The sequence below is a fragment of the Aristolochia californica genome, unplaced genomic scaffold, assembly GCF_029961685.1.
Source record: "Aristolochia californica isolate CCGP_79_NKW_82.1479 unplaced genomic scaffold, dmAriCali1.0.hap1 SCAF_4, whole genome shotgun sequence".
In the NCBI taxonomy this organism is placed as follows: Eukaryota; Viridiplantae; Streptophyta; class Magnoliopsida; order Piperales; family Aristolochiaceae; genus Aristolochia; species Aristolochia californica.
Genome location: NW_027182103.1, coordinates 46131933 through 46156769, shown reverse-complemented (window position 1 = coordinate 46156769; position 24837 = coordinate 46131933). Strand labels below are relative to the sequence as shown.

At 38.7% G+C, this 24837-nt stretch overlaps 1 protein-coding gene across 3 annotated transcripts; it reads left to right on the top strand.

Annotated features, from left to right (window-relative positions):
- Nucleotides 1-373: 373 nt before the first annotated feature.
- Nucleotides 374-20802, top strand: LOC137962495 (uncharacterized). Of its 3 annotated transcripts, XM_068809394.1 has the most exons (20): nucleotides 374-728; nucleotides 1068-1166; nucleotides 1261-1598; nucleotides 2718-2918; nucleotides 3945-4028; nucleotides 4242-4301; nucleotides 5366-5410; nucleotides 5553-5743; nucleotides 6128-6571; nucleotides 6801-6888; nucleotides 7025-7222; nucleotides 7328-7417; nucleotides 7559-7621; nucleotides 7747-7821; nucleotides 7920-7970; nucleotides 8777-8854; nucleotides 19044-19178; nucleotides 19466-19570; nucleotides 19719-19784; nucleotides 20247-20802. In XM_068809394.1, exons 3-20 carry the CDS (start codon nucleotides 1299-1301, stop codon nucleotides 20331-20333), a joined length of 2361 nt encoding a protein of 786 aa, XP_068665495.1. In that variant the 5' UTR covers nucleotides 374-728; nucleotides 1068-1166; nucleotides 1261-1298; the 3' UTR covers nucleotides 20334-20802. The 3 variants fall into 3 exon arrangements, with proteins under 3 accessions (XP_068665495.1, XP_068665496.1, XP_068665497.1); XM_068809395.1 differs by having other exon boundaries at nucleotides 374-718; nucleotides 1068-1598; XM_068809396.1 differs by lacking the exon at nucleotides 374-728 and having other exon boundaries at nucleotides 887-1598.
- Nucleotides 20803-24837: the final 4035 nt, after the last annotated feature.

Genomic DNA, 24837 nt, shown 5'->3' with positions numbered 1-24837 from the left:
TTCACAATTCTGTTTCCTTTCGATTAACAGTTCCAGGCTTCCACGACTCATATTTTCTAACCTTGTAACCTGTCGTACTTTTTATAATTTTTTTAGTTATATCGGCAAGTTTATTCAAAACGACTGGTTGATGGTTCAATTATCGGCAAGTATAGGACAAGTTATAGCAATTCTGCGATGGGAAATTATTCTTACAAAGTAGCACTTCTTTCTCATTTTAATCTCGTTCACAGACTGCAAGATGAAAGATTCAAGATGCCAGGGCTTTTTATACTTAATAGTCTATATAATCGTAAAAAATCCTGGTTTTTTCTTTCGTCATCTATAAAAAGCATGTAAAAGGGAGAGAAAGGCAAAGCTAAAATTAGTTAACGTTGCCCGAAAAATACCCACGAAGGGCGGTCGCCACCACTCTGCGCAACAATAGATAATTCATCATCCCTTTTGCCCGAAAGCTACTCCAACCATATCTATGTTTTCGTCTCTGAAATGGACAGGAAAACTCCATATTAAGCTAACCCGGTCGTCTCACATGAGTCTTCTTCTCTTCTTTTCTTTTTCCCACCCTTGATCTTTTTCCATTTCTTTTTATTATTAGTATTTATTTGTTTCTCCGAAACCGCTGATAATGCTCTGCAGTCGGGGAATCTTCCTGTAAAGGTGAGAAACGGAACTTGTGCCTGAAAAGCACCGCCCCATTTCATCCCCATCCACAAAGGTAAGCTCAGGTACGTAACGGACGACGATATTATGCTACTTTTCAATGTAACAATTGCCATTGTTCCGTTTCGGTAAGTCATCATTGAGCAGATTGTCGAACGCAGGAATTGCTGCTGTAGATAAAATGTCGCGAATTTGTTTAACGATAATTTGAAATGATTTTGCTTCTGTTTTTTTATTCGTTTATTCATTTCCATTCGGTGAAGTTGTTTTTCTTTCATGCATAGGAAGATATTGCTGTCTATGATTTTCATGCTGCCATTGTGCATGCCGGATTAAGCAATTAAACGACTCTTGATAAACGGTTTTGTTGGATTGTTATGACTGTTTCTTTCTCTATGATGCAGGGCATTGGTGATTTAGTGACAACTTCATTTGAATTTTTAGAGGAGCACTCTGTTTATTAGGCGGAGGGTGACTGCGTGTTGAAGCTTCAAATTGCAATTGTAAAATTTGGAACCAAACGATGAAGATTTTTTATTTTTTTATGAGGATTTGGGGTTGAATTAGGATAGCTTTCGTGTTTGCTATCGGATGTAGGCTGGTATGAAATATGACATAAACCGCTTGTCATGTGAATGATGGAGGAAGTTGCAGAATCAAATTGCTATCAAACATCTCCGTCACCAGCAACGAGCCAAAATTCAGAAGATGAAGTTGGAGTGTCTGATCAGTCCTCTCAAAGTTTTGGTTTGCCTAAGTCAAGGGCTACAGCGATGCAGCAACGTAGTAATAGTTTTCAGAGATGGAGACGGCAGATGCAGAGGGCGTGGAAAAGGGGTCCTGCTACCCGAAACCAGAACTCTAAACCGTCCTTTAATCCTGAGCAATTAACTAATCAGAAGCGTCAGTGGTACAAGAATCACATTCGAACCATGGTATGATGTTCTTGTTTCTTTGTTTTATCCGATACTGCTGATGACTATGGTGGGCTTAACCCAAAAATCAATATGATGAACTTGACTAGGTTTTAATATGTAAGAGTGTGGATGTCTCATTTGCTACTTATTTTTGAACAAATTTCTTCTGCATCATACTCTCTTACTTTAGGCGACGGTGCAAAAACTAGTTGGAATGATGGTCTAGAATGGTGTATATCTGGTGATAATAGGTTTGGTTGGTGCAAGGGGGATCTAAACTGTATTTCTCTTCAGAATTTTTTTTATGCTCGTTAGCTCTTGTAATCTGAAAACTGGTCAAATGTTTGTTATATTCTTTTAGAAATAATTAGTAACTATGGATTTGGAAAGAGCAATTGAACGTCAATTGGTATTATGCAACATAAAACACGCAATACATGGGAGGTGACTTTAAATTTACTATTTCTTGAGAGAGAATGAAGAAAGTCTACCCACATTAGATAAAGTAACTGTTCATTTTGTTGAACCTTCTTAGGTACATTTGATAAGGTAACTGTTTTATTTTATTTAACCTTTTTAGGTACATGTAACATCAAAGGCTGAAACAATGTTAGGTTGGATGTAGAATTCAAATGTATCCCATGACAATGCAAAATAGTTACCAATCAGAATGCACAAACTGAGAGATGCTCTGGGCATAGAATCAATGAAATTGGTGGTACCTAAACTAGTAGGCATATTGACACATGTTTTCTGATAAGGTTTAGTGATTAAATTCTGAAACTTAAAATTATTGCTGGTCTAGATATAAATCTAGGGAAATGGTTGGTATAGCAACTATTTGTATTACAAGGTTTCATCATTTTATATTAGTGCTTTATTATGGATTTGATTCATTCATACTGAACCATACCGAGAACATCCCATTTGATTTATCCATAGATAGAATCCTTCCATCATCCATATTTCTTCTTATGATTTAATTATCAGATGCATGACTTCTACAGCTCTAACAGATGCTATTCTTTGACTATAATTTGTTAAAAAAAAAATCTGCAATGTTCTTTTAGATGATTATGTGTCATTACTTTTTCTTTCATTAGAGAGTAACTTAGCGAAGGTGTTTGTTTGTTGCAGGACCATAAGCAACATAAGGAACCTTGTTCATTATTTGAACAATTCCTCATTGTAGGTCTTCCTGCTGATGCCAATGTGGAGGCTCTTGAAGATGCTTATGGCAGGAGAAAGAAATGGGAGTCAGAAATCGCAAAATCTGAACTCCTAGATTTCAGAAATTTTAAGTATCGTGGGCCACCTCCTCCAGCACTGGAACCTGAGGTGCTCTCAATTACTTATGCTAGTGGTTTGGATAGGTGCTAAAATCTACTGAACTGTAGACAAATGTTAAGCATAATTGCATCATCATCGCAATTGCACTAAAACAGGTTGATGCAAAATTTTGCTTAATTTCGAGGATTTTCTATTAATAGATTCATTCCTGCTTTTGGCAAGTTCATTTCAATTTCTGTTGCATTATCATAAATTTATTAGTACTATTGGCATAACCTTTGCTTGAAAGCTAATTGTGAATACCATTAAGTTGAGATTCGACTGCTATTCTTTGAGCTTCTTTCTGTTATGGAATAAAGATTTGTTTCTCATTCTGTGAAATCCACATAATTTGTTTCTTTTTTATCCTGTGGAAGTAGATGATGGAGTGGTGCCAATTTTGCAAAGCTGTGGGACTCTTTTAGTGAGTCTGGGAGCCTGCTGAATTGTTGGGAGACATGTTAAATTCTATAAGATGAATCAATCTGGCTTTGCTGCTTTTGTATTTCCCACTCTATATTGAAGAGCCTGGATATCTTTTAGCTTGCAGGTCTATTATTGACAAAAGCATTGTGAAGACTGCTCACATAATCAGTTGGATAAAGGGGCTATAATCTCTGGCAATGTACTTGCTGTCTGAGATTGTAACCTTTTGTATTATTGTGTTTCTTGTCAGTTGTTGTAGTCTTATTTTTTTTTTTTAGCAAAGAAACTTGTCTAACCGTAAATTAATAAAACAATTGTGAATTTCCACCAGTGGTTTCACCTGCACGAAGTTTGAAAACATATGTACACCTAGTTCAAACATAGTGTATAAGACATCCATTGGGACAATAGCATTTTTGGTAGAAAATAAAGATAATGGAGGCGAGAGAAGAGAGAAAGATATATCTCAGGAAAAATGACTGACTTTAGCTGCATAACATGTTATATTGTGTATCTGCCTGTCCCATACTCTGATTGCTTTTGCTAATATTGTGCTCACATGATGTCATTATCATTGAGATGTGACTCTTCTTGTACTTTTCTGAGCAGATTCTTTTCCAATATCCTCCTAGAAAGAGGTTAGGCGTGCCGGTCTCTGATATACCTGCATTCTGTTTTCCTACTGGAGTAAAGGTCTTATATCTCTGATCTTTGGACTTTATGATTTTGTGCATAATATCTTTTGATTAGGATTTTTGAAAAGATCAATCTTGACATTGAGAGGAACTCTATCTGCAAGTTTCATCTTTTTTGTAGATCATGCATTTTGATTAGGTTTTAGTTTCTGTACTGTCAATTTGTCATGCGTGGAAATGGTCTAACATCCAAATGGTAACCCCTGCACAGTGTCAGATGATGGAAAAGACGCCATCCATGAGTGATCTTAATCAACTTATATACGGTCAGGTACAGTAATCATCTTATCTCTTATTACTTTTCTTAGGAGTATCTGCAAATTTTCCATAAAACTTTTTTGTTGGAGGATTTAAGTCCTTATTTTTGTGAACATTATATTGTTTTTTTGCAAATGATGTTGAGTCTCATTTAGTTCTGCACACTCTACCACAGACAATGTTCTTATATTTCATGTCTTTGAGAGGATCCAAGCAGCACGGTCTTCTGTATAACTGATTCTGCATGGTGTCAACATCCTAAAGTTCTCGTGATTAATTCCACTTTACCACCAATACTTAAATTTGCCACTTTTTTCTTTTTCCTGAGAACTTTTGTCTATACATTTGGAGATGTTTGAGATCATGCTGAAAATTGATTTCTATTGCTAGTGTACGTTCACTGAGAAAATAGATCACTTTGGGAAAAAGAAATTGCAATTTTATTTTTGAATAATGTATTTTCTCCTGTCAGTGTGGTTTTCTACATTAGCTTGGACAGATGGGAAGTACAATAATAAGTGAACTGATGCTTAATCTTCTAATTCAAATCTAAGGTTTTTCATAAAAAAAAATTCTAAGGTTGAAGTAAGACACGGTAGCTTCTTCATGTTCTGAACTTTTTCTAGAGAAGTGAATTCACTTGTTTTTGCTAATTTAATTCACTTTCTCTAGTTCATAATCAAAAGAGGGAAATCGAATTTCTGGGGGAAATGAATTCCTCTTGCACTTTTCTTTTTTTACTAACACATTTTAGTCGAATTCTGTAGAGAGTGACTTCTATGGTAACTTTCCCTGTGCATTGATAGGTCCTATGATTTCATTCAGTCTGCAATTTACATTACCCTCCTAAATGGGCAGCTGTTTTTTCTTTTGTTACTTAGCTTTGGTTGCTCTGATTTTTTTATGGATTGACTCATATATGCTCCCTCTGCAGTTATTTTCTTTGTTTATTTGATTTAATTTCCTGCAACCCCCTATTCTTGTCCAAAATCCACTCCTAGTTTGCCTCTATTCACTTGTGGGTTCAAATTAATGAGACTGTCTTTTTTTGGTTTTTTTAATTGAACTTGTGTACAGGAGCATCTACGGAGGGATGATTTGTCATTCATCTTTTCACTGAAGGTTTGTCCTTTATATTGTTCCTTCTTTTGCTTAGCTCAGATGAAAGTTCATTGAGACCTAAAGAGCACTGTGTTCTGCAAATTTTTCTGGCCTTTCAATTTTGAAGTTTGGTTGCTGAAGTCTTTGCTGTGCTTCTAATCAGGTGGCAGACAATGCAACCTTTTATGGTGTTTGCTTACATGTTCAGGAAATTGTGCAAAGGTTGCCTGGCTTTTTAGGTTTGACATCACCGACTTCTAGAAGAGGAAGTCAGTATCTGGTTTATGCACCTCGCTGTTATTGCATACTTACGCGGTTGCCCTTTTTTGAGCTGCACTATGAGATGCTGAACAGGTTTAAATCAGTTCTTTGACCTGCATTTCATTGCAGATAATGCATCCTCTAGGCATTTCGTACCCTCTGTTTGCTTTGTGGGCAATGAACTATGGAGCAGGCCTGAGGGGGATCAAATGATATAGGTTTATCCCACATTGAAAACCTTGACAAATGACAAATCTCTACAAACCAGTGGCTTAAAACCCAACAGGGGCATCGGCCTGATGGAGTGCCAACTGCCAAGGTCTTGCCTGTAAATTGTTGCCACATTTTCTGGGTATGCCTGACTTGAGATTCTGAAATTTCAGAACTTCTCCCTTCCTTCTTTCCATAAGGATGCCTAAGCAAACAGGGGGGTGGATTATTTTTCCTGTTTCTGTAACTATGGTTTCTTTGATACAGCATAATTGCGCAAGAGCGTTTAGATCGGGTAACACACTTTGTTAATGAGTTGGCTCTCATAGATTCCATTTCACCTTCGGTTACAACTTTGGATCAAACAACTGAAAACTCAGAGTCTTCTAGGGGCACTACTGAGTCCCCTAAGGCTTCTTCAACAAGCATTGCAGCAGATAATGAGGTCCAGTCTTGTCACTCTCCTGGAAGTGTTTCCACAAGCGATATTTCATACTTTAGTCAAACAAGAGACACAGATAAGGATAATAGAAAGGGGTTGCATTATGCTGATGATTATGCATCTGAGGCCACTTCAGAGTCATGCTGTGATAGTTTTGAGAGAATGAATGGAAACTTCGAAAATGGTCATACTTCTCCTGATATTGGAACACTATATTCCTCAGTCAACCATACATTAGAGAGAATTGGAAGTTCAGAGTCCTTGCTCAGGTGGTAAAAAATTTCTTATTTTTAGATCTACTTATAATTTTTCTTTGCCTTTTCTCTAATAGTTTTTGACCATCTAACTTGATATGATCCACTATATAAAAAAACTAAAAGACTTTTGGGCTTGTCTGATCTTTGTTGTAGTGGAATGTGATGAATGTAATTGGTTTCTCAAGGTACTTTCAGTATCTCCTGGCCATAAGTTTATTAAATAAAACTTTGCTTTGGACAGTTCAGTACGAAGCCTGGGCTATGAGGATGATGACACTAATGAAGTCAACACCAAGTCTGCAGATGAGGAAATAATAGAATGGGCCAAGGTACTTTCCATTCTTCTTAAAGAGAAATTTTTTTATCAGGTAGTCTTGTAAGTCAAATGTCATTAGAGAAGAGGTATTTTATCCAAAGCTCCACATGTGTAACAAACAATTTTTCATTAAAAAATGCTTTGGGCAGGAGAATAAAAATGACCTGTTTCAAATTGTCTGTGGCTATCATGCTCTGCCTTTGCCACCAAGAGGATCTGAAGTAGTTTTTCAGCCTTTGGAACATTTACAACCAATCAAGTATAGTCGACCAGGACTACCTGCCTTGGATTTTGACAAAAACTCAACTTTTATAGAAAGTGACAGTTTTGCCACAGAGCCTTCTGAGGTTAGACACTGTTTGCTGTTGATGGCATTTCATCAGTTCATTTTTCTTCTAAGTAAACCTATTATGTTTGGCTATTTGTTGCTGAAGAGGATCTCGTTTGACAAGGTCAATGCTAGGTTAACTGCTGCTGAGGAAGCTTTTTCACTTTCAATCTGGACCACTGCAACAATTTGCCGTGCATTGTCTCTTCAAAGTGTAATGTTTTCACTACCATAATTTTCATGACTTAAGTTTCAGACTCTTTATGGATCTGTTAATGAAGGTCATTCTTGAAAATCGTCGTTCTACATCTATGATGCATTAATTTAAGACTAAGTATGGAGTGGTCTCTGTCAGGTTCTGGCCTTATTGACAGGGGTGCTGTTGGAAAAGCAAGTAGTTATCATATGTCCCAATTTAGTAAGTTAAATGTTGAAAAGTCAGGGGTTACCCACTATACAGTGTCTTTCGATTGTTAACTGATATTTCAGGATGATTCATGGGTAGATATGGCGCTTATTGTCCTTAAACTTTGTCTGCTTCAGGGAATCCTGTCAGCTACTGTTCTGTCAATTATACCAATTATTCGCCCATTTCACTGGCAGAGCTTATTCCTCCCTGTAAGTTGAAAATTGGAAACACTTCTCTTCTGGACTTGACAAATGTGGAATTTTAAGATCAGGAGCTTATGCACTCATCAAGCCTGTGAACACTTTAGGTTCTTCCACAGAAGATGCATGATTTTCTCGATGCCCCTGTGCCGTTCATTGTGAGTTCCTCTTCTTTTAATAGTGTTAACATATGAAGAATCAATGAAAATATGCAACAACGTGAAGCTTCTGCAAGTTAGCATCGGCTGGTTATTTTGTAGAAAGTAGATCACCCTAGAAAGAGAGTGAAAGTTATTCAAGGTGATCTACTTTCTTTAGTTTTTTTTTTTTTTGGGGGGTGTGTAAGTTGAAAGTTTAAAATTTTGTTAAAAAATTACAAGGTTAATGGAAATAGTGGGGACAAAATTTTCTATTTCAAATCTAAGGCTAAGATGGAGGATTACATCATGCCATCTCGTTTCACTCAAATATTTTCTACAAAAGAGTAAAATTGGATAAATTTTAGATGAAAATATCACTTTGTCTCATTAAAATATAAAGAAGATGATTCACTTTCTCTGAGTATTGTAGATTCCAACCTATTTTCCCTATGTACTAATATGTTTTGAGCATATTATCAAGAGAATTCACTCTCGGCCAACTTTTTTGTTCTCTAATGTTGGCCAGCTTTTTACCATCTTTTCCAACTTCCAGATTGAGATACATATTATTTGGAACTTCTATTCCTAGATGTCTTTTCTCCTCACAGTTATCTGGTGCCAAATTAACAAAATTTATTTCGCAATTTATCGTTTTCAAGTGAGTAAAAATATATTTAGATTTTTTTTTGAAAAAAGCAACTTTATTAAGCCTGATGGCAAAGAATAGTCAGTTAAGAGTTTGCTTGTTTACCTATGCATAACAAACTGGAACTGATACTAGAACAATATTGATTGTAGATGTTCATGCCTAGTTGGTTTTGTAGGTTGGCATTCAAGAGAAACCAGCTGATTTGAAGATGAAAGCTTCTAATCTTGTTTGTGTTAATGTTTCGAAGGATCAGGTTAGTTGCAGACAAATTGTTCCTTTGGCCTCATAGCTTAAGTTCTTTGGGGTCTTGAGTATTCATATATAATCTTTCATAGCTAAAACTGCCAATACTTTTGTGCTTAAATATGCTGTCTTGATTAAATTGTCAATCCAAAAGCATGGAAACAGAAAACTGTTGCTGTACAAATCAGTTTCTAGCATCATTGAATCCGTTGCAATTTCAGCTATTAGATGTATGCACCTGTTGATACATGGGGGCTAGTAGTTCATAACAATGTAAGACATGTCACAGTGATGCCTCTTGGAGGAGCCTATCTCAAGATGTTGTGACCAGGGATAGGCATATTACGGAAATGTATTGGATTTTGTCCTACCTGATACAGGTTGATACATGGGGAATCTCATCGACTTATTACGTTCCCCACATCAGATTCTGTGGTCTGATACGTATCAAGATTTTGAGGTCTCTGATACATATCAGATTTTGAGGTCTCCAATATGTATCGGATTTTGATGTCTCCGATACGTATTGGATTTTGAGGTCTCCGATATGAATTGAATTTTGAGGTCTCCAATGGACCAATATTACCTATTAGGAATCTGACATGCCCATCACTGGTTGTGAGATGGATCAGTTGTTGATGAGTGATGATGCAAAATGGTCGTTTTGAGTCAAATTGTGCTTTAGGATTCATTCATACAAGTTTTTTATAATTGATAGATAGTTCAGTATAGGCCAACTAAGACTAGTAAAGGCTCACTCTTGTACTGCATGAATCGTGCCAATCTATGTGTTGCTTCCGCTAGTCATTTGTGTGGCATCACCTATTAAAGGACTACAAGGATCACACTAACTGGATGTTGACCTTAGTTGAAAAATATTGCTTGCTGGTTTTGGGTGTGGGGCTGGCTTGAAAACTTAGCAACCAATTTATTTATAAGTCTTCATTTGGAAGTAATTTGATATGATCTTGTTGAATTATATGTTAAGAGTATTATGGTCATTTTACCTTCTTCAGATTATCCCTCTAGAGTAGGAAAGCATTCTGTTTCATATGGTAGTTTTCTTATATCTGGTTCAATTTTCAGTCTTTAATGACATGTAATTAGGAGGTTATAAAGAGTTTAATGTAGGGGGTATTTCTGTCATTGTACACTAATTTTTACATTAGTAGTTCTTAATGGAGTTGGAGGTTGATTTCAGACCTCCAATAAGTGCTGCAAATAATGCAGCTTTCTCCACTCTCTTGTGACTTATCTTCTCCTCTCTCTCTCTCTCTCTCTCTCCCCTGAATTTCCAATTTCTGCATGTATTAGAGCAATAAGATCCTGTGCGGAGGAGTTTTGGCCACTTGTAATCCTTCTACTAAGTCTGTGACTTCTCCAGGTCCGATTGGAGTTAAAAGGTTTGATCTTTCTTCTTTCTTTCTTTTGTGCCATAATGGTAGGGTTGATGACTTGTGCTGCTTATTGGCAATATTATACGTTTTGTGCCTTTAGAGAAATGTTTGGTGCTTTTTCCCCTATGACGTGCAAGTCTTATAGATGCATGCGTGCCTGTGTCATCATCCTGTGTGCTGACTTAGCAAATTTTACTTCTTTTTTTTTTATTAATCTGAGTTGTTTTAATTGGTTGATTGCATGGTAGTGTGTTCCACTTGAGGATCTTGTGCTCCAATTCCAAATTGTGTGCGCACCACCAAATGTGCTAGCAGATTTACATTGTTTGTTAGTGGTTGTGTGGACTTGTTTCTAGATTGTTTCTTATGTGGATTGAATAGCTTGGTACGGTATTAGGTCTAATTTCGGTGATGTTATTAACCTAATTAAGGACTCTAGAAGTTCTAATGGAAATGGTACAAACAGATTACTTCTGAGAAGCTAAATGGACAAAATTACTTGAGTTGGTCTAGGGACATGTCTAGATATGTCCTTACGTATCTAAAAGCCAAAAGGAAAGTCAAATATATCAGGAATGACCCTCCTACTTCTATGACTAAGAGCTTGGAAGTAGAAGACAGCCAAGTTATGACCTGGTTGGTATATCCTATGGAGTCCAGGCCGAAGAATCAAGTCATGAGTTACAAGACAGCCAAGGAGATTTGGACTTCCATAAGAGTTCATTTTTTATTAGGAGAGTAATTTGTCAAGGGTATATAAACTGTATGAGAAGCTTTTTAACCTCAAAATGGTAGATAAGACAATAATTGAGTACTTTATTGAATTGTAAGTGAGTTCTACAAGAGATTAGTGTCTACCATCCGTTCACTATTTGATAGAAAGGAACTTTGCAAGAAAGAAGGACAAATTCAGGTGGTAAAGTTGCTTAAATTCCTGTGTCCAAAATATGATGCAATTCGGGCCCATTTACTAGCTGATGATGATGTGCCCACATTGAAGAAGGTCTTTAGCCAAGTTATATGAGCAGAGATTGTTATGGTGCCCAAAGGCAGCAAGGCTAGTATGGGGATAGAAGTTGTTGCCTTCAATATTTAGCTAATTCAAAGTAGGTTCCCGACTGCCCATGGACGTGGATGGGTGGTCAAGGACGAGTCAAGATGGTTCTTGAAGTGATAGAGGTCATGGTGATGGCAAGAGTGATATGAGGTGTGCGTTTTATGAGTGCAACAATCACTTCTTGCAAACCTGTTGGTAAAATTTTGGCAAACCAACATGGGCTTACTCTTGTTTTTGAGAAGGTAGTGAGGCTACAGCCAATAGTATGATAGACTCCAAATTAGGCTACTTACTTTAGACGGAGTAAACAGAAGAATAATTAGAGGGTAATTAATGGATCAGAGGCATTTTGGGAATTTAACAATGTTAAGTGGTTTCTGGAGGGAATTTAGAGAGGGAGCCGAGGGAGAGGAAGGGGCGCGTCGATTTGTCTTCAGAGCGTGGCTCAGGGAGAGTACTGGTCTCTCGAATACTAGGGTTATCGGCGACTATTTTCGGTGAGTTCTATATCGATTTCAACAGAGGAGTTTCCGTTATTTCAATTTCAGCAGTGAAGGGTCGTCGATTTATTTCCGTTGGCTGGAAATCCGTATTATCGTGATTGGGCTATATCGATACCAGAAGGTTTGTAGATTTCTTCCTTTTGGTTTGGAAATTTGTATTACTGTTGTTGGGATATTTCGGTACCAAAAGGTTCGTCGCTTTCATCATTTTGGTTTGAAAATTCATAGTACTGTTGTCGGGGTATAACATTTGGTATCAGAGCATTGGCTGGGTTCGCATCTGGAGTTCGGCAGTGAAAAGGAGTTTCTGTTTTTTTATTTCGGTTGCATTCATGGCATTGGCCTACTGAATCGGAAGTATATCAAAGGTTTCAGAGCGTCGTCTGCTCGAAGGTGGGTTCTGTTACGATTTCGGCAGTAAGGATATCGGAAACGTCGTCTGCCGAGAGTCGAGGGTGAGTTTTGACTTCAACGATTGGTAGAGAAGAAGAAGAGTAAAAAAAAAATAGTGCAAAAAAAAAAAAAAGCAATCCTCATGGCTACTACTAGAATGGAGTCGAGGGTGGATTCGGTGGAAGGAATTGTTAGCGCAGTAAGGGAGGAGGTTTGCTCGATGAAGGAAGAGGTCCAAAAGATTTCGGCCATGGAACAAGGGTTGACGGCGCTGATTGGGCGTGTTGAGCAACTCTTGCGTACCCAAGAGGAGTTCAACCAAAATCTGAATGCGTAGAGTAGGACGGCGACGGCGAGACAGGGGCTGGACTCGACAGTGGGCGATAACTCGATCTAGAGAGGTATCGGACATGGAAGAGACGGTGGCGAGGTTGATCAGAATAGGTAGAACCGATATGAAGTGCAGCCCAAAAAGTTAGAGTTGCCAATTTTTGAGGGAGAAGACCCAGATGACTGGATTTACAGAGTTGAATGCTATTTCTCCCTTAACCGGGTATCTTACGGTGAAAAATTGGAAGCTTCCGTATTATGTCTGGAAGGGGAGGCATTAAAATGGTTTAAGTATGAAAATAATAGGAGGGAGATTATGCACTGGGAAGAATTTCAGTCCTTATTGCTCAAACGGTTCCGAAGTTCCGAAGATGACTCTCCTTATGAGAAATTTTTGGGGTTGAAGCAGGAAACCACCGTGAGAGATTACAGAAGGTGATTTGAGGATTTAGCTTCCACATTGGAAGAGATTCCAGAAAAGGTGTAGGAGTCCAACTTTGTTAATGGGCTTAAACCCGAAATTCGGGCTGAGATGAGGGTGTTGGAGCCAAATAGGTTGGGAAGGACCATGGAGTTGGCCCAAAAGTTGGTAGAAAAAAATAAAGTTATTAAGCAAACTCGGTTTGGGCTGGGTACTCCAAACCCAGAGGGGCCCATAGTTGGGAGTAATGAGAGCACTGTGGCCAGGGCAGAAACGCTGAAACATGGGATGGAGAAGAGGACGCCATTCAGGAAACTCACGGAAGCCGAAATCCAATACCGGAGAGAGCGGGGTTTGTGCTACCGTTGTGATGAAAAATTCTTAGTTGGGGATAGATGTAAAAACAAGGACCTACAAGTGCTGATTTTACAGGAGCTGGAAGAAGAAGTTATGGAGGATAGCGACGTCGGCAAGTGTGAACAGTAGGAGGATGAGGTTAGAGCGGCTGCTCAAATAGTGGAGGTGTCGTTGAATTCGGTAGTTGGATTAACACTTCCGAAGACTATCAAGATTGCGGGAAGCATCGGAGAACAGCCAGTCGTTGTACTTATTGATGGGGGAGCAACTCATAATTTCATTTCCACCACAGTGGTCACGAAACTGCACTTGCCTTTATCTCCAACAGCCAAGTATGGCGTTCAATTGGGTACAGGTGCGGCCCTGCCCCGGGAAGGAATTTGTAAGGGGGTTCGATTAACTCTCCAAGGAATAGAGATTGTGGACGATATTTTGCCTTTTGGAATTGGGAAGCACCGATGTGATTTTAGGTGTACAGTGGTTGGCGACCTTAAGGGAACATATACGAATTGGAAAACACATGTTATGAAGTTTAGATTGGGTAATGAGAAGGTGGTGTTACAAGGAGATCCCTCATTGCACAAAAATTTGGTTTCACTCAAAGCGATGATGCGAACTATCAAGATTGAGGGTCATGGGGTTCTTGTGGAGGTGGGCAGTACCACAATGGCAATGTCACAATCTGCTGCCATTCTGAATATACGACAAGTGGAAAAAAAAAATGAATGGGCTGCAACAGTTGGAGGTTTTGGTGCAATGGAAGACCTACCAGAGTTTGAAACCACTTAGGAGGATTTCGGGGCAATGAGGCTCTAGTTTCCTGTTTTTCACCTTGAGGACAAGGTGAGAGTTTGGGCGGGGGGTAATGATAGACCCCAGATTAGGCTACTTAACTTAGATGGAGTAAACAGAAGAATAATTAGAGGGTGATTAATGGGTCAGGGGTATTTTGGGAATTTAACAATGTTAAGTGGTTTCGGGAGGGAATTTAGAGAGGGAGCCGAGGGAGAGGAAGGGGCGCGTCGATTTGTCTTCAGAGCGTGGCTCAGGGAGAGTACTGGTCTCTCGAATGCCAGGGTTATCGGCAACTATTTCCGGTGAGTTCTATATCGATTTCGACAGAGGAGTTTCCGTTATTTCGATTTCAGCAGTGAAGGGTCGTCGATTTATTTCCTTTGGCTGGAAATCCGTATTATTGTGGTTGGGCTATATCGATACCAGAAGGTTTGTCGATTTCTTCCTTTTGGTTTGGAAATCTGTATTACTATTGTTGGGATATTTCGATACCAAAAGGTTCGTCGCTTTCATCATTTTGGTTTGAAAATTCGTATTACTGTTGTCGGGGTATAACATAGTGAGATAAGCATTTTTCTTGGCACCTCATGAACTTCAGTGACTGGTTCAAAGGTTGGGATAATCGGTATCATCTACCACATTTGTGCACCACACTGATTTCACAGCCACAATTACTAAGATTAGCTCAGTTATGTCTACTCTCCATGTAACTCCTCCTACATGGGTGATTGACTCTAACACATCTATGCAAATGTCTGGTATGCCATCACTATTTAGTTCCTTAATTAGTCATCATCTTTTAAGTATGTTACTCTTGTTGATGGCTCCCCCTTGCCTATTAGTGGTGCAGGCATGGTTCAACCTACTTTATCCTTATCTTTAGGGTCCGTATTTTTTGTACGAAAATTTCTTGTCAACTTGTTATCTTTGAGTCAAATTACTTAATCCTTGAATTACTTGGTGATATTTTTTTCTACTCCTTATGTTTTTCAAAACCTCCAGATTAGGAGGATGATTAATTCAAGGCGTAAGTGAGATGGGCTGTACCACTTGGAAGGTGTACAAGTGCAACCCTCCTCGGCTCTACAGGCAGCTATATGTTATGGTCCTGGGGTTAAGTACCTATGCCTTCCGCTCTTAACAGGCTGGTCTTTTGGGTAGTATTGGCTAGGTGCTTAATATTTGGTATCAAAGTTGGCGCTATGTCTCGAGTTTGACTCCCGCGCAAGGTGTCTGTGTGTGTTAATCCCGGGCGTCCCGATAGCTGCGTGTGATTAATCCCGGCCACCGTGGTCGTCGGTTCGTGAAGGTGGGTGTACTGTTATGGTCCTGGGGTTAAGTACCTATGCCTTCCGCTCCTAGCAGGCCGGTCTTTTGGGTAGTATTGGCTAGGTGCTTAACACTATATCATGTTACCAATGACACTTATAGTTCAGTCATTTGTCCCCAACCAAACTACTCTAAATGTTTTCATCTTTTCATAATGAATCCTGTCATCTTGGAAAGCAGCATTTTGCATTGTTCCATCTTGTCAGAGTCAAAGAAGTTCAAGTTTGTTTGTAGTCCATTCAGATGTATGAGACCCTTGTTGGGTGCCTAGAATCTTTGACTATCAATATTGTGTTTCGTTTATTGATGATTCCAGTAGGTCCATGGGTGTGTCTCCTATGGGAGAAATCCAAAATATTTGATGTCTTTCTAAATTTTAACAATGAAATAAAAAAATTAGTTTGGTGCTTCACTTTGTGTGTTTAGATTTTATAAAGGGCTTGAATTTATGAACCATAAGTTTTATTCTTTTGTAAAACAAATGGTTTTATTCAGCAGTCTTCTTGTGTATGTGCCCACAACAAAATGGGTGGTAGAAAGGAGGAATTAGTACTTATTAGAAGTTGCACGGACCATGCTACTTCAAATGCAAGTCCCTAAATCTTATTGGAACAATGTTGTTCTTACTACTTGCTTCTTCATTAATAGAAAACTTCCTCAATTTGGTCTATTGGGGTGGAGGGTGGGGGTTTGGAATCCCACCCTCAAGCCCACCGATGATGCGTTTCCTCTTTGTCCTTATGTGTTTGGTCCGTTCCTTGACAAGATATCACCAAGGTCTATCAAGTGTGTCTTCCTAGGATATTCTCATCTTCAAAAAGGATACAAAAGGTATGATCCTTGCACATGGAAACATATTCTCTACAAATGTCACTTTGAGGATGTTCCCTATTTTTCCAAGTAACAATGAGTCTCTTGTCCCCTCATTGATTAACATGGATGTTGTGGTCCCTATCTTAGAGGGTGTTCATAGCCCCACATCCACTGGTATTTAGTCAAAGCCAATGCAAGTTTATCAGTGTAGAAGACCTGCCAAGATACCCTTCAAAGGACCCTTTCCTCTATCCTTCCCAGTTCTCTCTTCGTTTGCAGCTTTGGAGGTAAGTGATTGGATCTCCCCATTGCTTTTCAAAAGGGTATCTATGCTAGTACTCACCATCCTTTATCCAAGTTTTTTTTTTTTTTTTTTTTACTCCTCTTCCTTCAAGACATTTGCCTTGTCGTTATCCTCCTATGTTATTCCTCGTTTAGTGAAGGTTGCTTTGTCATCTCTTGAATGGAAGCAAGCCATTGATGTGGAGATGGATGCCTTACTTGATAAGGATACTTGGACATTGTGTGGTCCACCATCAGATGCTACCATTTTGGGATGCCGATGGGTCATTCGCTATGAAGTTCAAGATTGATGGATCCATAGAAAGTTATAAAGATTCACTAGTGGTTAGGGGGTACACTAAAATCCATGGGTAGATGTTTTTGAGACTTTTTCTCCTGTAGTACAATTGAGCTCGGTTCATGTCTTGATTTTTATGGCGGCTACTGAGAGCTGACCCTTGTTTCAATTTGACATGAAGAATGCCTTCTTGTATGGTGTCTTGGAGGAAGATGTATACATGGAGCAGCCTCCTGCGTGCATTGCTCAAGAGAAGACAAGAAAAGTTTGTAGGTTGAAGAGGCTATTTATGGCCTAAAGGAGAGTTTAGGGGTATGGTTTGATATAGAAAAAAGTGATTGCCTTTTGGTTTTTGAAGGAGACACTTTGATAACTCATTGTTTGTTATGAAAAATCTATCTAGAGTTGTGGTATTAATAGTGTAGGCGTATGACATATTGTTGTAAGGAAGTGATGTAAAGGGTATTGAAGAAATAAAGGAACACTTTAGTAGAAACTTTTAGAGCAAGGACTTGGGATCACTCAAGTGCTTCCTTGGTATTGAGTTGACAAGAAGGCAAAGGTTGTATGGGTGATACTGACATAACAGTCTAGTGCTTAAGAACAAGACCATGTATAGAAGGCTAGTGAGCAAACTAATTTATGCACTAGTAACTCAGCCACCCATCTCATTTTCTGTAAGTATAGCTTGCCAATTTATGGAGAACTCCAGGAAAATTTGTTTGGAGGCAATACAAAGAATATTTAGATATCTAAAGGGAGCACTGGGGAAAGGGTTACTAAATGAGCCTTATGATCATTTGTAGATTATGGGATATTTTGATGCCGATTATGTAGGGTCTTATGCTGGACAAGAAGTCATCTACTGGATATTGTGTGTTTGTTGGAGAAAATCATTTGGAAGAGCAAGATGATGCATTGTGACAACCAAACTTGTATCTTCATTGTTAGTAATTTTATATTCCATGAAAGAACCAAACATGTTGAGGTATATTGTCATTTCATTCGTGATGTTGTGAAAAGTGGTTTGTGGTCATCTAATTAACATGTTAACCAAGGACTTGAAAACAAGAATCTTGGGAATTTTTGTAACAAATTAGAAATTTTTGATATACAAGCTCCAGTTTGAGGGGGGGGGGGGGGGGGAGGTGTTCTGCTTCATATGGTAATTATGTGATTGAACTTTCAGTCTTTTATGACATGTAATTAGGGAGTTATAGACAGTTTAATGCATAGGAGTATTTCTGTTATTGTACTCTTTAACTTTTACTTGAGTATTTAGTAGAGTTCAAGGTCGATGTTGGACTCCAATAGAGTGCTGCAATTAATGCAGCTTTCTCATTTTTCTTGTGCCTTATTCTCTTCTCCCTCCCTTCCTCCCCCCCTCTCTCTCTCTCCCTCCTCAATTTCCAACCTTACAAATCCCTTTTGATAACATAGTATAACTTCTGCTGTTAACCTAGTATAGCTCTTCTTTCAGCAACGTGGGATCTTTAGAGTCTGTATGGTAGTATTTATGAAAACCGTTAACCTGCTGTCATTGTAGAATGTAATATGTGATCTATAGTAATCTGGTATTGCGTTGAATTGCAATATAGGTTTATAGGTTACAGTAACTTGGCATCACCCGAATGTGCAACTTAATATCACTATGAAACATAACAAATTAGTATTAGGGGACTCTAAGACTCCAGAACAGTTACTAGAGGAATATTTGCCATCACTTCATGATGAAGTTTGGTGAAGGGTTGCTGGTAAGTTTCCTTTTTAAAATACAATAGAGCCTTATAGTGTTTGATTTACAACAATTATGAGAAACACCATATAGACTTTGTTGATTAATGTATTCAAGGAACTTCATGTTTGAAACTCTTGAATTAGAGCTCTTGTTTAGTGTTTAAAAGAGACTCCTTGGGCCTCTTCAAAGGATCCTGTGGCTTTTTAAAGAGACACAAACACAACCTTGGCCAATCCATTTTTGAAAAAAGGAAGTCTCTTCATAATTTTCATAATTTTTTTGAAAAAACAACTTTGGGAAAACTTCCTTTGTCTTATTTTAGTCACTTATATCAACTTTCCCTACACACAAGCAGCCTAGAATCAGCTATAGGCTACACACATGTAATTGTCTTCTAAAACTGTCAAATGTCACTTTGTAATTTGTCGGGTTTGTTCATGACAATTAGATATAGATTCTTATTCCTTTATGTGGTGAACCATGCAGGTTAAGATGCCTTCATTGCCTCAGCTTCCACGATTGAGTGAGCTTGTTGCAGCACTAGAGCCAATTCATGCTAGACTCTCATGTGAAAATTCGGTAGCCAAAAGGCATCCTGTACATAAGTGCAGTGAGGTTCAGGTACTCACAATTACACTCCTGTTTGGCTGCTAATATAAGATCATCTTAAGGGCACATTTTTTGCTAATTTTATTGAAAAAAAGCATTTGGCTGGTGCGCTCTCTCTCTGTCACATACATACTGCCAGATCTGCCCCATGTTTCTTTCCTGGATTTGTGAGCTTGGTACATCTTTTCCATAAAGAGCTGCTTTTGTTGGCATGTAACACTGCGAGAGAGTTAAGATACATTCGCTTCTTAATTAGTTATTTTATTTTAAGCTCCTTGGTTGTGTTGATCATGTTGCAGGCAGAAGCTGCTGGGGACTTCTTAAAAGTAACGAGATCCTACTTGGAATCACTTTGCTCAAATTTGCGGACTCACACTATAACTAGTGTACAATCTGATGACAAGGTTTGCGTTTGATGTGCTAAAGCTCTTCCCAGCTTCCCACTTATTTACTTTTTGAATAAATGTCCATTATAGTCAGGTATTGTTATTATGCAATTGGCTCTCTGAACTATGAGCTTATTCACTCAAAGGGGGTACTGGTTATTCTCAGGTATCATTGCTCCTTAAAGACAGCTTTATTGACTCCTTCTCTAGTAGGGACAGATCTTTCATAAAGGTATTCCGTATTCGAATTCCATTTCCCTTGCATCTTTCTATCATAGTCTTTTCAGACAACTCATTTGTCACTAGAACGTAGAAGCTTCTATATTTTGAATTTGCCTTCAGAACTCTAGTGTAATTTGTAAAGGTTCTGCTCTAGAACCTCAAATTTAGTGGTATGTATTAAAGACCCAAAAGGGCTGAGAAGAGTTAAGGTAGAGTAACCAGCTCTCTGGTTTTGGCTCCATCTTGCTCACTTACCTGATCTACGAAAGTATGAAGTTACTTGCTGATATTTGCAACGATGGTAACCTCATGTCCTGCAAAGCAATGTCCAAAACTTCAAGTGAAAAAATTAGTTTTATGGTCTACAAGAATCTGGGCGATGAGATATTTGTGTGCCTGTACAGATATTTTGGCAGTGTGATTACCTCCTTTTCTATTACTCTGCTCACACACATGTTCATTGTTTTTGCAGCTTTTTGTAGAGACCCAGCTCTTCTCTGTTTTATCAGATTTCCGTATCTCACACTTTGAGACTGAGCTGAATAGAGTTGGAAGTTGATGACCCCTTCCAAGTCTCTCTAAGTACATGTCAAAGTGGATGACAGTCGGCTGATAGCATGTAGAGATGATAGCTGCTTTTGATTATAACACTTCCTTCCGAGCTCTGGTCAGTGACAAGAGTGTGTGAAGCTCCCATAGTTGATTTTGTTTCATAGCAATCAGCCCCGACCATCAGAGCCCACACAAAAGCCTCAGCTGATATAGGATCTATGGTCCAATTCTCCTGAGGGAGCCGATGTCCCCAAATCACCAGAAATTGGTCACTGATCATGTTTCTATACATTCCAAAGTATCAAACCGTGTATTGAAGAGCTCCTGTTTCTTCCATTTAAGAATAGGTTCATTGTTCTATCAATTGGTGGGCAAATTTATTCTTGTGGGGGGTTTTGTATATGGTTAAGTCATATTCTTGTCTTCATTAATATCTAAAGAAAACTTAATTATATATACATGGAGTGTTGATCCAATATGAAAAACTATTTGGTGCGAAACATGCGAAACACTATCTCAGCCATTCGATCGTGATCAATAGTTGTCTCAGTCATCTCGCCTCTCACATGCCACCATAAGCATGCCGTTTTTTTAATAATTTCCTTTTAATGAGTGGGATTAGTGTGGGTCCCATCGTATGTTCTTCCATTCTCATTGCATCAAATCTCCTGCACAACTCAAGTTGCTTCCTACAAACCCAGAAACCTTTAAAAAAATATAAAAGAATCGAGCCAATTCAAAAGAAATCAAAACGATTGTTATTGTAAAATAATTGAAGATTTTTTTAGGGAAACGGTTGCAGGTTTGATCAAAATTGAGAAATCTGAACTGAGATTCGACTTATTTGTTGTGCACATGTTGGCTCTGATTTGACTTAAACGATCGCTAACGGTTTCATTAAAGCAGCTAAATTAATTATCGTTTTTAAGTATATTCATGTTCTAATTAAAATGGGTTTCCATGTGGTCTCATGTGTTCCTTCCTTGGTCAATCTGGTCTTCTCTTCTGAGAATCTCTGCTCCCGTTTCTTCCCCATGTTCTCATCCAGTGTTTTTGAGGTCTTACGAACTCCTTAATGACTTCTCCTGTCCACCATATATGGAATGTCATTTAATAACATATAGAGATAATTAAACTGTCTTTATTTATTAATGTTAATCACTTGATCTTGACTGGACACCGGGAGACAGAAAAGACTCAAATCATGCTTTAGAGCTCTTACAATCATGGTTTCGTAATGTTTTACTTATTGTTTATCATGATCAAAGCCTTGTCTCAACTAAGTTAAAATTACTACATAGGCGACACGAATGCGTTGAACCTCAGAGGATAATAATATTGCAATTTGCTACTGTCGAAAAGAAGGGGAGAGACAGAGATGTCCATGAATCCAGTTCTTGAATTCCCCACCCGGGGGGATCTTGAAATTCATAACTTTAGTAGGGTAAGAAGCGGAAATTATTTCCTAACACGATGAGTGTTGTTTACCGAAAGAATCTGCAGATTCGTGACTCGATAGTGTAAGAGAAAAAAAAAAAAAAAAACAAACACTTGGGTGGTTAATGGTGTCTGGAGTTTAATGAGAAGATGACTAAGCTCGTATGTGTTCGCCTATGGAAGATGGTGTGGAGTTCCATACAAGGAAAGGTTGAATAAACAAAGCTGCATGAGGAGTGGATATGATTGTTAGTTTTTCACAGGTCCAATCTTTTCTGGGCGAGTGAAAATTTATTTAATCGCCATGTGAGGCGTGTAGGCGGAAGGATTCTAGAAAGACGGGTTAGCAGAAACGAGGGAACCTCCCACTGAAAATCACCACATGATACCTCCGTTCCTTTCTCTTACTTTCTTCTCCACTGAGATTCTCAATCCCAGGTCTCGATAACTGACTTTGAAAGACTAAATTCTTTTAGCAGAAACTGAAAACTGCTATGGAAGGTATGGATTGGATTGAAATAGGGGCGGTTTAGGCCACATGCAAGGCTCTGGTCTCTGCATTCAAACCGTTTTCTACCGACCTCATTAAACCGAATCTAGTCGTTGGGAAACGGTGAGAGAGGAATGAGATCGGCGGAGGAAGAGGGAATGAGGTCACCCACATTCACTCCCATATCATTTAATTCATCTCATTCATTACTTTACAGATGTTTCTTTGTCATCTGTTCTAAAGAAATACCACTTGGAACAGTTGAAAATTTCCGCAACTTTTGAATGGATTGTTGCTGCTTCAGTTTCTCTCTCAAATCTTTGAGATTACAGCAAAATCTCTTGTTTTTATTAAGGAAATTACTCAATTTGGAGAGCTTAACTACTAAGAACTGGCTTAGTGGATAGAACATGTAGTGAAAATAGGTGAATGGTATCACTATTTTTCTATCCTGGATTGACTAGACTATTCAATTCAAAGATGACTGATTTGCAGGTTCCCCAAGACCCAGCAGAGCTCTGATCCAACCTAATTTTCAGGTCAGGAGTATAAAATGGTTGGTGGAGAATGAAGCCTTAATTAAAAAAATAATAGAGGAAGATTAGAATGATCCGATCAGAAAATATTTTTTATGATTAACATTTTCTCTCAAGTTTCTATTTATTTTCTTTTTTTCCCCAAAACCCATCATTTTGTGAGAGAATAGAGTGATTTTCTCTCTTATTTTTTTTTTCTCTCAATGATTCTCGACTGCCAAACTCCAAAATGTGAACAAACCCAAAAAGTTTTGGCGTTTTGTTAGAAAGAATGTTATCATTGAGTCTTTAATGATTAAGGAGAATAGTCGAGTCAAGGATAAGAACATGAAGCCGCGGAGATGTATAGAAGAAATGAGAAAATATTCCCTTGTGGATCATTTTGATTTTAGACCAAATTTTGGTTCTTTCACTTGTATTAAAAGAAGGCCATGTGACTAACACATTAATTTGACCAAAGTCAATTTTCCCTCATGTTTGCACTTTAAAGATCTATTTGAAAAAAGAAAAGGAGAGAGAAAGGCCTTACTCCCTAGCTATTAAGCCTTTGATTACATATCCCTGCATTTCTTATGTATTTGATAGTCACAGGGATTCCTATCTGCTACTATTTTAAAGGGCTTCTATAGTGGAGATGACTCACAAGTGGTATTAAAGACCCTTCTCAATCATATCCTCCATTGGCACCTATATCTCCTTTCACATGTCCTATCATCTAAGAACCTTTGGATCTAAAGTGAACCCTAGAAATTAAAGCCTCAACTCCTCCACTGTTTTCATCGCAACTTTCGGATGGAAACAAGTCCAGATGATGACATGTGTGAGAAAACCAGCAACTGCTGTTTTATTACGAAAGATTAATGGAGAAAAGGGTAGCCGTGCTTAAATTATTTGCACGGCTAATCATCTGAGCTCTTTTGATCACTTACGGACCACAGATACTGAACTCGACCGAATGGACTCAAGAAGGTAGGTGAGAAGGAAGGTCCGAGGACGGAAGCTTTTGAAGATCGCTATTCTATTAATCCTGAACCAGTAATGAGTGAAATGCATAAACATATGGTTAACAACATGGAGCCGTCAAGCTTGATGAGGAAGCAATGAGCAACTGCATATATAATACTGTTAAAAGAAGGAATATCTGAGACCGATTGCTTAAAAAGTTCTCGAACTCCGACTAGAACTCGAAACAGGCCACTGGTATCAAATGGGTCCCTCTTCTAATCATAAACAGAACGGGTGGTGGGATTATTATAACGCATACAACCCTTTCGGGGAGAAATTCTCATCGCTTGTGGAGATTGACCCAATCTGTGTAGGCTTAAGTAAGTTAATAAACCGGAGACGAAGAAGAAGAAGAAAGGAACGTAAAGAATCCAAAGTGGATCCACACGATCAGTCTCGACTACTTATGAGCTTGTTGGTGGTGTCGAAAAAGATAGTGGGCTCCTGCTGATATCGAGTTTACGCGTGACGGAACCCTATTAAAGAGTTTCGATGGCGTTTTTTTTTTTGTTAAGATTAGTTAATTATGTTGATCGGTGGAGTTTTAAGCACCATCTGCTTCGAAGTGAGTGCGAGAGCCGACCACGTAAAGTGACATGAGAAAAAGTGAGGGAATGATCGTCGTGAAAGTTCGTTTCCAGTGGCGGCAACAAGGCTGGAAGTGTATTGGCAATGGGGAGACGGGGGAGCTTCCCAGACTCAGCTGGCTGGGAGTGGCCGATTCACAATCGGGTCTCTCTTTCTCTCTCTCTCTCTCTCTCTCTCTCTCTCTCTCTCTTTCTCAGCAGTCGAGTAAATCGCAAGGCAGATGATAAAGCAAGTAGCCAAGCTAGGAGTGGTCACTACAAGGTTGGCAAAAAATGGATTCGTACTCATACTCAGACTCCCCTTTCCTCCTCCCCCCACCATTAAAATAACCTCTGAGAAACGCCAAATAGCCTCCCCTCTCTTTCTTCATAAAAAGCAGAGAAAGTCCCATGAAACCAAGGTCCATTGCACATGCCTTCCTCAGCACTCTCTCAGAGGGAGAGTGGGGTTCACCC